The sequence below is a fragment of the Vulpes lagopus genome, chromosome 16 (assembly GCF_018345385.1).
Source record: "Vulpes lagopus strain Blue_001 chromosome 16, ASM1834538v1, whole genome shotgun sequence".
Taxonomy (NCBI): domain Eukaryota; kingdom Metazoa; phylum Chordata; class Mammalia; order Carnivora; family Canidae; genus Vulpes; species Vulpes lagopus.
Genome location: NC_054839.1, coordinates 3,740,734 through 3,754,984, shown reverse-complemented (window position 1 = coordinate 3,754,984; position 14,251 = coordinate 3,740,734). Strand labels below are relative to the sequence as shown.

General features: G+C 45.9%; 1 protein-coding gene across 1 annotated transcript in view; it reads left to right on the top strand.

Annotated features, from left to right (window-relative positions):
• The window catches only part of MYO16 (myosin XVI), a 451,497-nt gene that overhangs the window by 380,001 nt on the left and 57,245 nt on the right, over positions 1–14,251 (top strand). Inside the window, exon 31 of the mRNA XM_041730888.1 lies at positions 6,771–7,856. Coding sequence (XP_041586822.1) covers positions 6,771–7,856 — 1,086 coding nt within the window. The remainder of the gene's footprint in view (positions 1–6,770; positions 7,857–14,251) is intronic.

Sequence of the window (14,251 nt, the reverse complement as noted above, 5' to 3'; positions counted from 1 at the left end):
CATTTATATGCATGGATAAAAGAACAGTTCATCTCTGTGGCTCAATTTGGAAAGAACATTCCATTTCATTTCTTTTTTCACTGTCTGGTTTATATCTTTACTCTAGAATTGCCCTTGGCACACAGTAGGCACTCAATAAATATTTATTGAACAAATGCATGTTATAGAGATATATTTCTTTATACTACTTCCATTAAAGCAGAATTCAATTCTTATCAATAAATCAAAATGAGCACAATTTGGCTGGGTTCAAAATGTACCTTTAAGATTTGCTGGATTTGGCCTGTCAGTGTATTTTTCACAGAAGCCCCTGATTATATTTTTCTACTAGCTGAAATTTGATAGAAATTAGGTGTTCTGTGAACACCATCCTGAGAATATGTTACTGGATATAGGAGAACAGGATTGCATGTTTCATAACTTATGACACATGACTCCATTCAACATATAGTAATGAAGTGTATTCCATGAGGCTGGCTCCCCTCAGAGGGCCCTGGAGACCAGTGGGGGAGATAAATGGGCAAACAAATTATGAGATAAGCAGAGTACCAGCAAAGAGAACAGATGGTGTGGAACACAGAGCAAGGGGGATGACCCTTTTTGGAAACTGGGGATAGGTCAGGAAGGACATTTCAGTGACATTATGCATGTCGAGTGAAGTCCTATGGGTAAAGATGGGATAACAGCAAGCGTTATGGACTCTTCTCACCAAAAAAAAAAAAAAAAAAAATGTTATAAGGTCACAAAATATCGCTGCCCAGCAGTGGAAACTCTTTTTTTTTTTTTTTTTTTCCAATTTGTAGCTGGTTGTAAGTCGATTCTACATTCACTCATGTATGCAGCTAGCCCACTGGCCAGCTACTCAACATTTATTTCAGCATCCTTTATGTCCATGCCCCTGTGCTAAGCATTAAGTTTGCTCTGAAACTAGGCAAAACCACACTGTAAGGATTGGAATTACATACACACACAGATACAAATATTTTCTTGATAAACAAGCTTCTCCTTCATTTTTTCTCATAAACATGTAGGTACCTGGTTTTCAGTGATAATTAGGCCAAATACCTTGTGTCTTGCTCAAAATGGTGACTTAAAAGCCACCTGGCATGCCTTAGCAAACCTTCACAGGGCAAGTATTCTGTACAAGAACATTTTTATTTCCTAACACAACCTCAAAATGACTTAAGTCCCTAGATCATAGCTTGGTATCTCAGAGAAGAGTCAAGTTTGAGAATGTGAGGTTTAACACTTAAGCTACTGTTATAACACAGGCCTTGCCCTCAAGGTGTCCTGTAACCATGATGACCCCATCTGGATGGAGTCACAGATGTTTTACCCATAAATCTTAGAACTCAAAAAATTGTTAAGAAAATTCTTTTTTTAAAGAAAATTCTTAATAAAAGTTCATTTTTCATAGCCCTTACATCCATATTTGCAAGTGAACTATTAGTATTTGTGTGAACACACACACACAGAAACAGCCATAAAACCAAATGAGACTTTAATACTCTGTGGTTTTCTAGTTGTATTTTATGAAGACTGAAGCTTTCTAGTTCTCACCCTCAAAGATTCAAATTCAGTAGTTATGGGGTAGGGCAGGAAACTGTGCCGTCTGCAGCCTCAGTAAAGCACTCTCGATGATCTGATATGGCCACACTCCACATCGCACTCACTCCACAGAAGCCACCCCATCACTCATGATTAATTTCTGGTTGTGTGATAATAACAAGACCCTGATGATGGCAGCGGGCACTAACTCCATGCTAATCAGGTGCCAGGCATTATTCTAAGTATCTTTAATCTTCAGAACCACCCATAGGAGTGGGACCATCGTCATGACCCTTCTGTGGATGAGGACACTGAGTCAGGGAGCAGTGGTATAACCTGTCTTATGTCACACATCCAAACTTCCGACCCAGGCAGTAGGATGTTAGAGGCCAGTCTCTTGTCTGCCTCCAAAGAAGCCATGCTACTCCTATATATAATAGTTTAGCACAAAATTTTTTTTATCTGCATCAAAAGCAAACTTTGAGGGAATATATCCATTATCTCTGGTTGCTTAACAGCCCATCCAAAACTTAGTAATGTAAATACAACAGTCATTTTATTATTAGTGATCAGGTTCTGGGTATCAGCTGCACTTCTCTGGGTGGTTCTCAGTCAAGGTCCTTCATGAAGCTGCAAGTGGTGGCTGGAATCATCTGAAGGCTGGGCACTTGCACTTCTGCTGCCTTGGCCATGTAGGGAATGGAACTACATGGGCGTCTCTATCTCGAGATTTTTCTCCTCGTGGTTAGTGCAGTGGGACAGCTTCAGGGGAGCGGGACTTCATACATAGAGAATCAGTGTGGCAAAGGCACATGCTCCAGGAAAGAGGATGCTGGGCAGCCTTGGAAGTCACGCAGCCTCACATTCATGACCTCCCATCTGTCAGGCAGTCCCAAGCACTTCCAGGGTTAAGAATGAGAAACAGACTCTACCTCTTAATAGGACTAGAAACACTATTGTGGCCAATTTTTGGAGAATACAATTCCAATCCACCCACTAGAAAAAAAACAATTCCCACCCTTCCCACATATGAAATACAGTCACTCCTCTTCCAAACTGCCCACAGCCTTCTCTTCTCACCCCACCAGGCCCAGACCAAAAGTCCCCATCTCTCATGGTCTTGGTCAGACCCAGGCTTCCTGGACAGCTCTTCCAAGATGCCCCACTCTGTCTGATGACAGGCTCTCTACTCCTTGCAGTGAGCATACCCAGGAGGGATGGGTGTGGATGCTCTTGACTGGAGAGCAGGAGTTTGGGAGGCACACAGCAGTTCTGAACGACACCTGGGCATGGTGTGTGGCCTGGTGCCTGGAAATGATTTTCCATGACTCTTAGGGCCATGCCCTGCAATCTTGGCTCTCCTTTGAATTATAATTCCTAATCCATCAGAGCACCTTGTTTGGGGCAGATAGTTTTCTTGGCCTCCTTTCCACTCATGAAATCTTGAGGTGCCAGATCCCTCTCCATTTCGTAATGACTCTGCCCCTTTCTGTGCATGCTGATACAATTCCTTTATAAGCTTTGTGGGTTTCTTGTGAGTCAATCTGTAATCCACTCCAGTGGTGAAAAGCCACAGACACTAGCCTTTTTGAGACAACCTCTTCTCTACTCCGGGGTCTCTACAGGAGCTCTGTGGAGCAATACTCTTGATATTCCTAGAAGTCCTGTGGTTTTGCTGCTTTGGAAGTGTGCACGAGACACTACTTCAGATCTTTCTGAGGTCTTAATAAAGGCTTTCAAAGTCATGATCTTGGCTTTGTCTTTAGATATGTTTTCCTGGAAATGCCCCAGATTTTATCTCTGCCTGGAAGTCACATCTTCACTTCAAAATTATTTGCCATCTGGACAGCCTGGCAGTGAGGAGCCATGTTATTTTCAAACCCAGAAAGTCCTGGCTCTTTATAGTTACTAGCTCTTTCTTTAGCTTATGTCTTTACTCTCACATTTTACTAGAGGCAGCTAGAATAATCCAGAAGGCAGCTTTCACACTCTGCCTGTAGCCCTCCTTCGCTAGATCCTCCAGCTCCTTGAACATGGGTTTCTATTTTCCACATTACTGCAGGTGACAGTACTCCTAACCCTTCTGTGGCGGCAGAAAAAGGTCCGTGTTTCCTCCAGCTTCCAGCATCTTCCTCACTTTCCTTGAAGCCTCCCCAATAGCATTTCTTGAGTATCACCATACCTTCACTAGCATTGTCTTCAAGGCTCCTCCAATTTTCCAAAACCACTGCCATCTTTTTTCAGGTTATTTTATAGTAGCACTCCACAGGTACCAATATCTGCATTAGTCCTCTTTTTCTGTGTAACAAACCTTTCCAAAATTTCGTGGCTTAAAAGAAGGCTGATGATAATCCCCTCTCTCTCTCTCACAGTTCCAGCAGCTGGCCAGGGTCAGCTAAACCGTTCTACTGGCTCTGCCACAGCTGTGGTCAGACAGTGGCTGGTGCTGGAATCATTGAAGACTCAGTTGACTATATATTTCTGGCATCTGGTCTGGGGAAGCCCAGACAGCTGAGAGCTGGAGCAGATGGAGTCCCCTGGCATCTTTTACTTCTGTGGCCTTTCTACATGTTCTCCACAGCAGGGCTGCTTCAGGATAGAGAGACTTCATGCATAGAGATCAGGGCCCCCAAGACGTGTCCCAGAAGAGCAAGAGCCAGACAGAAGCTTTACTGCCTGTGGTCCAGCCTGAGAAGGCAGGTGGCTTCCCCTTTGTCCTAGTTTATTCATCAGGGGCAGTCACATAGGCCCTGCCAGTTTCAAGGTTCTGGGAGAGCATGTGGGATTGAAAATATTGTTGAAGCCAGTTTTGGAAAATACAATCTGCCACAAATCCTTTAAGTTATTCAAATCTTCAGAACAATTCTGTAATACTAATGTTAAAAATTTGTTTGGTTCATTAAGTTTCGAGAAGCTTATGAGCTGCTTGTGTTTTTAGCACATTGAAAGGCTTTGGAATAATGCTTATGAACTGCAGAATTGTGCATTTTTTGGGTATTTTCTGCTTTTAAAAGTTGGCTGCTTTGGGGAACCCTGTATAATACTGGCTTACAAAGATGTCCAGTGGGTTAGAAAATTAGCTTTGTTCTTTTCTTTTCTCTTTTGGATATCTCCCATTTGATTCCTGTTCACAGTGTGCCAGAGTAGGAGCAGAGCACTTTACATACTGTATCTCCTCCTCCTTTTATTCCTCTGAGATGATTACTGATATCACTATACTGGAGCTTAGGGAGATTTCCCCAAGACCTCTTGTAAGTTATAGGTTGGACCCTGCCACCCCCACCAAACACACAAACACAGCTCTACGACCCCTTATTGTGGCGTGTTGTTCCTGGTCCTCACAGCAGGTGTTCCATTCCAACCTGTGAGAGAATTGACTTGTCTGTTTTATTTACTTTATTTACTGTTTTTATCATCTGACACCTCCCATGAGGGCAGAAGAAGGTAGGGAACATTCTGTCTGTGTTCACGAATGTGTCTCAGTTAAATGCTGCTTGAATGCACAACTAAGTGAATAACTGCATGAGTGAATGGCCACTTTGAGATTTGAATCCAGATCTATCTGACTTCAAAGACTTACTTTTAGCCATGACACCTCACTGATGCCCCACAACTGGAGACAGAGACAGCTCTCATACATGCTTAGTGACTGGCTGTCTCAAACGACTCAGGACCTCAGCAAAATTAGCTGCACTTCTATTACAAATTCCTACAGATTAATAAAATACTAAATTAATAAAATAATTCAGGATTTTTTGAGAAGTTTTGCTACTTCAGCAGAGCTTTATGCAATTTTCTGAAATGAACAGCTCAGTTTCTGGAGAAATTATAGTCAATAAGAACATGATTACAATTTATAGTAAGAATATTTTAGGAAAAGGAGTCTTTTGGAATTTGTTTTTTTTGGAATTTTTATTTTATTTATTTATTTTTTAATTTTTATTTATTTATGATAGTCACAGGGAGAGAGAGAGAGGCAGAGACACAGGCAGAGGGAGAAGGCAGGCTCCATGCACCGGGAACCTGATGTGGGATTCGATCCGGGGTCTCCAGGATCGCGCCCTGGACCAAAGGCCAGCGCCAAACCACTGCGCCACCCAGGGATCCCTTTTTTGGAATTTTTAAACATAACCTTTAGAGTCAGATTTAACTAATTCTCCCTTTTTCATTATTTTTTAAATATCTCCCCTGTTTCCACTTAATACGTTTCCACCTTAGAAGATTTTTTTTTTTTTTTTTGATGAGCACTGGGTGTTATTCTGTATGTTGGCAAATTGAACACCAATAAAAAATAAATTTATTTTTTTTTTAAAAAGAAGATTTTTTTTTTTAAAGTAATCTCTATGCACAAGGTGGGGCCCAAATTCTCCACCCTGAGATCCAGAGTCACATGCCCTGTGCATCGCGCCAGCAGGGCACCCCTCCACCTCGGAAATTCTTTTTTTAAATTTTTTTTTTTTTTTTTTTTTTTTATTTATGATAGTCACAGAGAGAGAGAGAGAGAGAGGCAGAGACACAGGCAGAGGGAGAAGGCAGGCCCCATGAACCGGGAACCCGATGTGGGACTCGATCCGGGGTCTCCAGGATCGCGCCCTGGGCCAAAGGCAGGCGCCAAACCGCTGCGCCACCCAGGGATCCCCACCTCGGAAATTCTTAGTGAAAAATGTCGCACTCTTGATTTACCTATGTTTCTGTGTGATGTGTTTCTGATAAGGAGTCGTATATACTGTAAAACTCACCCCGGGCTCGTTTTTCATGAGGTTCTTTTCTAAGAAAATAATCTCTCCCTGCACATTGGTGTTTTTGTTTTGTACGCTCTGCCGTTTACAATGAGCTGAGGCATTTCCTACCAGAGGTATCCATAGGCCACTAACTGGCCAACGTGCTGTGGGCCCTAGGCTTTGTCTTCTGGTCCCTGAAATGCTGAGGATCCCTCAGCCGACAGTTACTCGCAGCTGGGTCAGGCCCTCGGCGTGCAGGTGTAGTAGGTTCCAGCAGCAGATCTGACAGGCCCTTCCTTCCCAGGCCTTGGCCAGGCACTTCCCTTGGCAGGTGCTGGCAATCCTGGGCCCCTTGCTGCCCGCGGGACGCGCCCCTCCACGGGTAGCTTAGGCCCCCGACTCCAGGAGCTGGGTCGGAAGGTGGAGGGAGGCCGGCGGGGTGCTGGCGGCGGGGCCGGGGTCGGGCTAATACCTGCTGTGCCTCCCCTGTTCCCTCCGCAGTTCTCACCAGGCCCCGGCCGCACAGCGACGACTACAGCACCATGAAGAAGATTCCTCCCCGCAAGCCCAAGCGCAGCCCCCACACGAAGCTCAGCGGCTCCTCCGAGGAGATCGCGGGCGCCCGGCGCAGAGGCGGCCCGCAGCGCGCAGCGGGGGTGGGGGCGGGGGTGGGGGTGGGGGTCCCCGCGCCCCCCGCGCCCCCCGCGCCCCGCGCGCCCCGCGCGCCCCCCGCGCGCGCCCTGCAGGAGCCCGAGCCCGCGCCCGAGCCCGAGCCCGAGCCCGTCTACATCGAGATGCTGGGCCGCGCCGGCAGCCCCGAGCAGGCGGAGGCGGTGTACGAGGAGATGAAGTACTCGGCGCCCCCCGAGGCGGCCGCGTCGCCCCCTCTCCCGGGCGGCTGTCGGAGCCCGGGCACCGGGGCGGGCGGCGACGGCGCGGGCCAGGCCGCCGGGCCCTGCAGGGACGCGTGCGACATCCCGGCGCCCTTCCCCAACCTGCTCCCGCACCGGCCCCCGCTCCTGGTGTTCCCCCCGACGCCCGTCACCTGCTCCCCGGCGTCCGACGAGTCGCCCCTGACGCCCCTGGAGGTGAAGAAGCTGCCGGTGCTGGAGACCAACCTCAAGTACCCCGTGCCCGCCGAGGGCCCCAGCCCGCCGTCGCCACAGCACGCCAGGAGCCAAGAAGGCGCCGGGGACCCGCCCGCGCCCCCCGGCTCGCCCCCCGCGCCCCCCGCGCCCCCCGCCGCGCGGCCGCCCGCGCACTTCGCCTTCCCCCCGGAGCCCGCGGGGAGCGCGGCGGCCCGAGCAGCGCTGGTGGCCGGCCCCGACGTGCCCAAGGCGCCGCAGCCCGGCTCCGCGCCCGCGGGAGGCCCGGGCGGCCCCCTCCCCAAGGCCCCCTACTCCCCCGGGAGGGTGGCCAGGGCCGAGCCCTGGAAGGCCAGCGCCGGGCCCCCCTCCCCGGTGCCCTACAGCCCCCCGAACTGCAGGGCGCTCGGCAGTCCTCTGGACGAGCTCACCAGCCTGTTCAGCTCGGGAAGGAGCGTGCTCCGCAAGTCGGCGGCGGGGAGGAGGATCCGGGACCCCGAAGGTAGGGGACGGCGGACCCCCCACCCCCACCCCCACCCCCACCCCCGCACCCTGAGCTGGAGGCACATCTGCGCCTCGCGGGTGCATGCGTGCGCGGGCCTACACCTGTCTACCCGCCCCATACTGCTGGACCCGCGGGGGCCCCTCAGGGCAGGTGATAGCCTAAGGGGTCCCATGCAGTCGCTGTGCTCGAGTAGGGAAGCGTTGCTATTTCCGTCCTGCAGGGAAAGGCTCGAGATAGAAGTACCCGTGGTACTAAAACCGGGCTCAGTCAAGGTTTATGACTTGTGAGTATTAGAGCGAGATTGGAGTGGAGCCGTTGTTCTCTTCAATAATGCTTCCTTCCAACACCGAGGTGGTATTTCGGTCGCATTGTGCTGCCGATTCCCATGTGTCCCAGGGTTCACTCATTCATGCCCGAGAGAGAGTCCTTCTGTTGGGCTGTCCATCTCACTTCCACTCCCGGCGTCTGGGGTGAAGACCTGTCCATCACTACCTTACACTTAATACTGCTCACCTTTTTATTGCTTTGAATGAATGTTTTTCTTCTGTTCATGTACCACCCAAAAAGCATTTTAACTTGGTTCTGTGAATTCTTGTATCTTCTCATTGAGCAGCTCAGCCTCAGGTGTGGTTTACACTGGCATTCCACTCACATGAGTGAACATGACACCCAGCTGTTGTGGCCAGAGGCTGTTGCCGTGAAAAAAAAAAAAAAAAAAAGTCTGTATTTTGTGTCCCTATAGAAACAGGATGCAACTAGCAAAAAGATCCTCATAAAGAGTTCTTGTTAGCCACACACTACTACATCCAGATAAGGTGTTGTTTGGCAAAGCTTCTTTTAATCATCACAATAATGTTAATTATCTTCCAAAAAAACATTCTAAGGTTTTTATACAAACCCAAAATATTTCCTGGTGTTCTGTGTTTTGAGGAAGAATCACATTAACATAAAGCATCCTCTCTTTAAGAAAGTTGGAACAGGTCCCCATCGTCATGATGCCATTAGTACCCACCCCTCCAGGTAAAAGGCAAAGATTAACAGCCTCGCTTTACAGAGATGGGGAACTTCAAGGTGAATAGGTTAAATGCCTTCCTAAGGTCAAGTGGTAGGTTGGAAATAAAAGGTTCGCTGATGACGTAACTTTTTCTGTGCATGTTAACCTGCTGTCTCCCCCGCAAAGAAAATATATAAACATGTTCACCTTTGTCATTTGATTAGGAACATTACTTTTCTAATAGTTAGGAAAATTATAAAAACTCTAGGAAATCCAGACAGCAATCTGAATAAGTGAAAAGTAGATCAAGGCAAGAACGCTTCACAAATGAATGAATAACCTACTCCCTATTTATTCAGACAAATACGCTGTCTGTTTTGCTAACAATTTCTTAAGTACAGGTCCATTAATAAATGAAATTGTCCTTACAAGTAGAAGAATGAATTTCACAAGTCATATATTATATTTGAAGGAGCAAAATGGAATCTATGAGAAAAGCTTAAATGAACAAATTAATATTTGCTTTTATAACTAAGAGTAAATTAAAACCTCATAAAGCTCATTTTACTGTGGCTAGGAACCAGGTGAATTCTTCTTGACTCTGTTCGGGAAAGTGAAGTGAACGGATTTCTAGACACACCTTGTCATCTGGAAATCTCTGAGCTGAGGACTCCACTCGGTGTAGTGGGAAGTATCATGGGGCCTCCAGATATAGTGTAGTGCATGAATTTGCTAATTATATTTCCCTGAGGTGGCATTAGCCAGTATTTGAGAATATGCCTCAAAACCTCAAGATGACACTGTGAGTTCAAATCAAAAATGATAAAATATTTGGTATTTTCTACCATGGGCTTTTAACAAAACAGTCCTCGTTTGAAAAAAAAAAAAATTGGCTTGAGCCACTTATGACGTTCTCATAAATACATGAATTGGCAACTTCTGCCCCAGCAGAGTCATTGTAATAAATGAAAATTTAACAATATGAGACCAGGTCAACCCACACACCAGATTGCAGGAGTTCCAACTCCACCTTTGAGAAGTAGGTAATTCTTGATAGTCTGTGGTGTGGGAATTAAGTTTGCACATTTGCACGGTACGTTCTCATGGGATCTTGCAGGTTATTCTTTTAAAATAAAGGGGCTATAGATAAGATGTGAAATAAAAAAAAAATCTTCACACTGGAGCTAATCATGGGAGTTGCTATGTGATGATTAAGGTTTACCTAGTTTGATCCTGCAGTCAGTAATCCATTTTATTCTGAATGAATTGAATGACTCCTATTAATGATTTACCATAGTTTTGGGACTTCTTCACTCTAAGGATTTAAGTCTTCTACTTTACCCTCTTTATATTTAAAGATATTCTTATTGTCACCTGAAATGGCTTTCTCACCAAATAATCCAGTGGGTGGCTAATTCACCCTCAAGGCACCTAAATTAATTACAGCTCATTTCTTGCATTTGTGGTCTGGGGAAATTGTTCGGCAAATTTTGCAGAAGCGTTCAAGATATTCCCATCGCTTCTCTGGAAAGTGACCTTGAGGAGGAGATTACACTGCTTACTAATACCCTGCCATGGGCATTAAAATATGAAGTTAACATCTGAAGGACCATGAGTTGTGTGTAGTGATGTAGTAGTGAAGTCCTTTGGTATGTAATTCTGCTCCATCACTACTCTGCAGACTTCAATATAGGATTTCACAAATATTATCTTCCCCCAAACAGTTCATTTTCTTTTGACTTGTGGGCATGCGATCTGAGGCATACGGAGTCACTCAGATTCAAAGAGTCCAGGATGCATGTCATACAGATGGAAGGATGCGGGTGGCGATGTGCCTGCAGCCGGAGAGGAATCGTGTTGGTGGCCAGTGGCCATAGTGCTTACTGGGCAGTTACTGTTTTAATGACCCATTTAATTTTCTCAAGACAAAAAGTTACCTGTTACTACTAACCCCATTTCACAGATGGGAAAAATAAGGCACAGAAAGAACCCACCCCTCTTCTCTTAGCGCCCTCCAGCTGTGAGAGACAGCCCGTGACTTGAGTGCAGTGATTCGGCCACCAGAGGCAGTTTTTCTAACCTGAGTGGTGGTGCCTAGGACAGCAGGAAACAGAAGATAAGGGTTTAAAGTTTGCATTTGTTTACATGATGTGCAACAGGTCGGAGTGCAACAGTTGGGGTGGAGGAAACTGTTTCATAAATTTGAAAATGCCAAACATGTACTTGACAGCTTGGAAGTGTGTATATATATATATATTTTTTTTTTTTAAATAAAAAATATATATTTTTTAGGGCTACCCTTTGTGCGCCCCCCAGCCCTTACCATTAAGAATGACTAAATGTTTAATTATCTATGCCTTTCTAGATGCAATGATTCATTAATTCACAGAATGTTTTTCTTCTGATACTATAATATGACTCATATTATTATGCCAATTATTTCTAGTTGCTTAGTTTCAAAAATTATAAGACCTAATTCGAATGCAAGGAGAGAATCATTGGCTTGTGTAGGCCACTAGGGTGCTCCATTGCTCCAAATGGCATCCCAGAGTCCGGTTGAGTTTGTCTAGAACATGCAATAAAATGAGCATGTTATTTCTCCACTCATTGAAAAGACCAGGATGAAAGGACTTAGAAATGCAGCACACCTTAGAAATCTAGAGAAGGCAGGAGGAGAGCCAGGCTGGATTAAGAGTAAGTCTGATTTGCAGAGTATTTTCACAAAAATTGTCATTACTTTTGATGTTATGCATCCATAGTTTGTAAGATATAAATAGGTAGTTAAAAATGATGTAAAGAACAACAAAAAATGTACAGCATTTCTTTACACATAGTAGGTGTTTTTAAAGTTGACCCTATGGAAGATTTCAAACATACACAAAAGTAGAGGGAATAGATTAATGAACTCTCTCCATGGCCAATCCTGCTTCGTCACCAGTCTTGCTCAGTCACCTCCTTCCCCACTGGATTATTTTGAAGCACATTCCAATATCAAATCAACCTGTTAATAAATATTTATAGAAACATTTTTATACGAGTCCTTTAGAAAAAAATAAAAGATTTATTCCTAAATCACTTTAATTAGTGTAGACCAGTGAATCCATTTCAGCCTTCACTGACATGAGCCTGATGCTTCTAAGAGAACCTGCTTCTGCAAACCAGGGCATCATTTTTCATGATGGAAACAAATCGATTCTCAGGGGGTTAGCTTTCCAGTGAAGGAACACTGGCCTGGGAGATCTTCCACATGGTCTTCCAGGGCAGCCCCTGAGGTGGGCAGCTAGTTCAGGCGGCCCCTTCTACTACCACGAAAGATAAAATACATTTAAAAAGCTCTATCTCTAAATATTCCACCCAAACAGAACCAAGAGTAAAAGACCAGCATTCCAAAAGGCATACGTTTGCTTCTGAAATCAATATTTTATGAGGTTTAGATTCTTCTATGCCAAATTAAGCAGTTACTTATTCATTGTTTAGCAACAAGAAGAATGCTCTAAAATCACTGAAATGTCATGAAATTACTGGCAGAAGTCTGACTTGCTCAAGGGCTATGCCTGTAAACTGCCATTCTCTTCCTGTGCTTGAAGCACAAGTTTGGACACCATCTTCATTCAATCCCTGACGCATTCTAATGAGATCACAGCATAAGAAACAGCCCTGCCTCGTGCAAATCTCAGCCTCCCAGAATGGGATGCCATGCTCTGCATCCCATAGGCTTCCAGCCTCTACGCCGGCTCTCCTAGCACTTTGTCCTGTGCAGGGCTGCTCGTCTTCCTCCAAGCAGGGTTTCTCTCCGTGGTAATTTATTTGGAGAGGGGTGGGGGGTGGCGGCCTGAGGCATTTTGAAAATCATGAAGGGTGTGGATGGACAAGCACATAGTTTACTGATGTGTTACTGTCTGCGTTTCTGTCTCACATAAGAGTCTGCCTCCCATGAAAGCAAGGCATTCCTCTGCATTCTGTAGTGATTTTGAGTCAACACTAAATGTTCCTGATTTTCCAAATGAGTAAGTCCTTTGGAAAGATGAGCTTGACATCCCAGAGAAGCAAGTTCTCCATTTCTCACTAAGTGGCTAGGAGGTGAGGGTGAGCTGCAGAGGACTTCCCCATGCCAGTGAGCCCAACCTTTGACAGGAGGAGACAATACCTCTTGGTGAGAATAGGATTTTTTTTCACCAAGTTCTTGGCCACACTGCAGTAACAGGGAGCCTCTCTGCTTGGGACATGTTTACCATGTTTCTAATTTCCCAAATCATACTTGGCTCATCTCCCTTTACAAATAAGCTTTCAGAGGCGCCTGAGTGGCTCGGTCAGTTGGGAATCTGCCTTCAGCTCAGGTCATGATCCTGGGGTCCTGGGATCAAGCTCCATGTCGGTCTTTCATTGAAGAGCCTGCTTCTCCCTCTCCCTCTGCCCCTCTTCCTGCTTATGCATTCTCTCTCTCTCTCTCAAATAAATAAATAATCTTTTAAAAAAATAAGCTTTCAATTTTAATAAATTCATCAGTAGCCAGACTTTCCTCTGTTAGAGCACAAAGCTCTTTGTCTTCTATAGGAATTGGACACTTTTTTAAAATGTCTTAATATTTGTTGTGAATGTTTGTGACATTCTTCTCCCAATTTAAAGCGCCTTACCTTTATAAATGCCCAAGAATTTGCACGGGGCAGTTGTGCAACCAGGGGCCCATAATGGACTTGCATTAACTTGTAGAGCTCATTCCCTAACCCATTTACTTAGTGTGAGCACAGGGCTTGCTACTGGGAATCAAGAAGTGGAGAAATCCCAGGTTGCTCCTGCCCTCTCATAGACTGTAGGAAGCAGATGGGTCCATCGGATTCCAATGAGTGAAATTCTAGTGGAGGAGAGAGGCTTTAGCCTGAAGGTCATAAACCATTGATGGACCCGTGATTGAGCTCCAAGTGGCCCATGCTCCGGGTATTATGCTTGTTTCCTGTTTGGTGGGGAGACATCATGGACTTCACTAGCTGTCGCAAAGTGTCAGTGGCCAGGGAGAAGCAAAGGTCCACTGCGGTGGCTGTGCCCATCACACTGCTTGGTGAGTGCCTGCCAGGGAGAGTGGGAGAGCCTCACGCCAGGGCTGTCCGGTGAGCAGGGAGAGTGGTAGCCAATGAGGCGAGGATGGCATTCTCCAAGTGTGGAAGCAGGACAGTAGGCTTAGCAGCCAGAGGAATCAGGGCGCATGGAGACATGTGAGCTCGGGGTACCTGGTCCCGTTAGAGCACAGCTGTAAAGGCTGTAGAACAGGCAGAGAGGGAACAGAGGGCACTACCTGTCTTGCTTGGAATCAGGGCAGGATGAACTTTCTACCTGGAAGTTCCATGACTCAGCTCTGAATGCTCACCATTGTTTCTCTTCATCACGTGGGAATGCAGCAGGA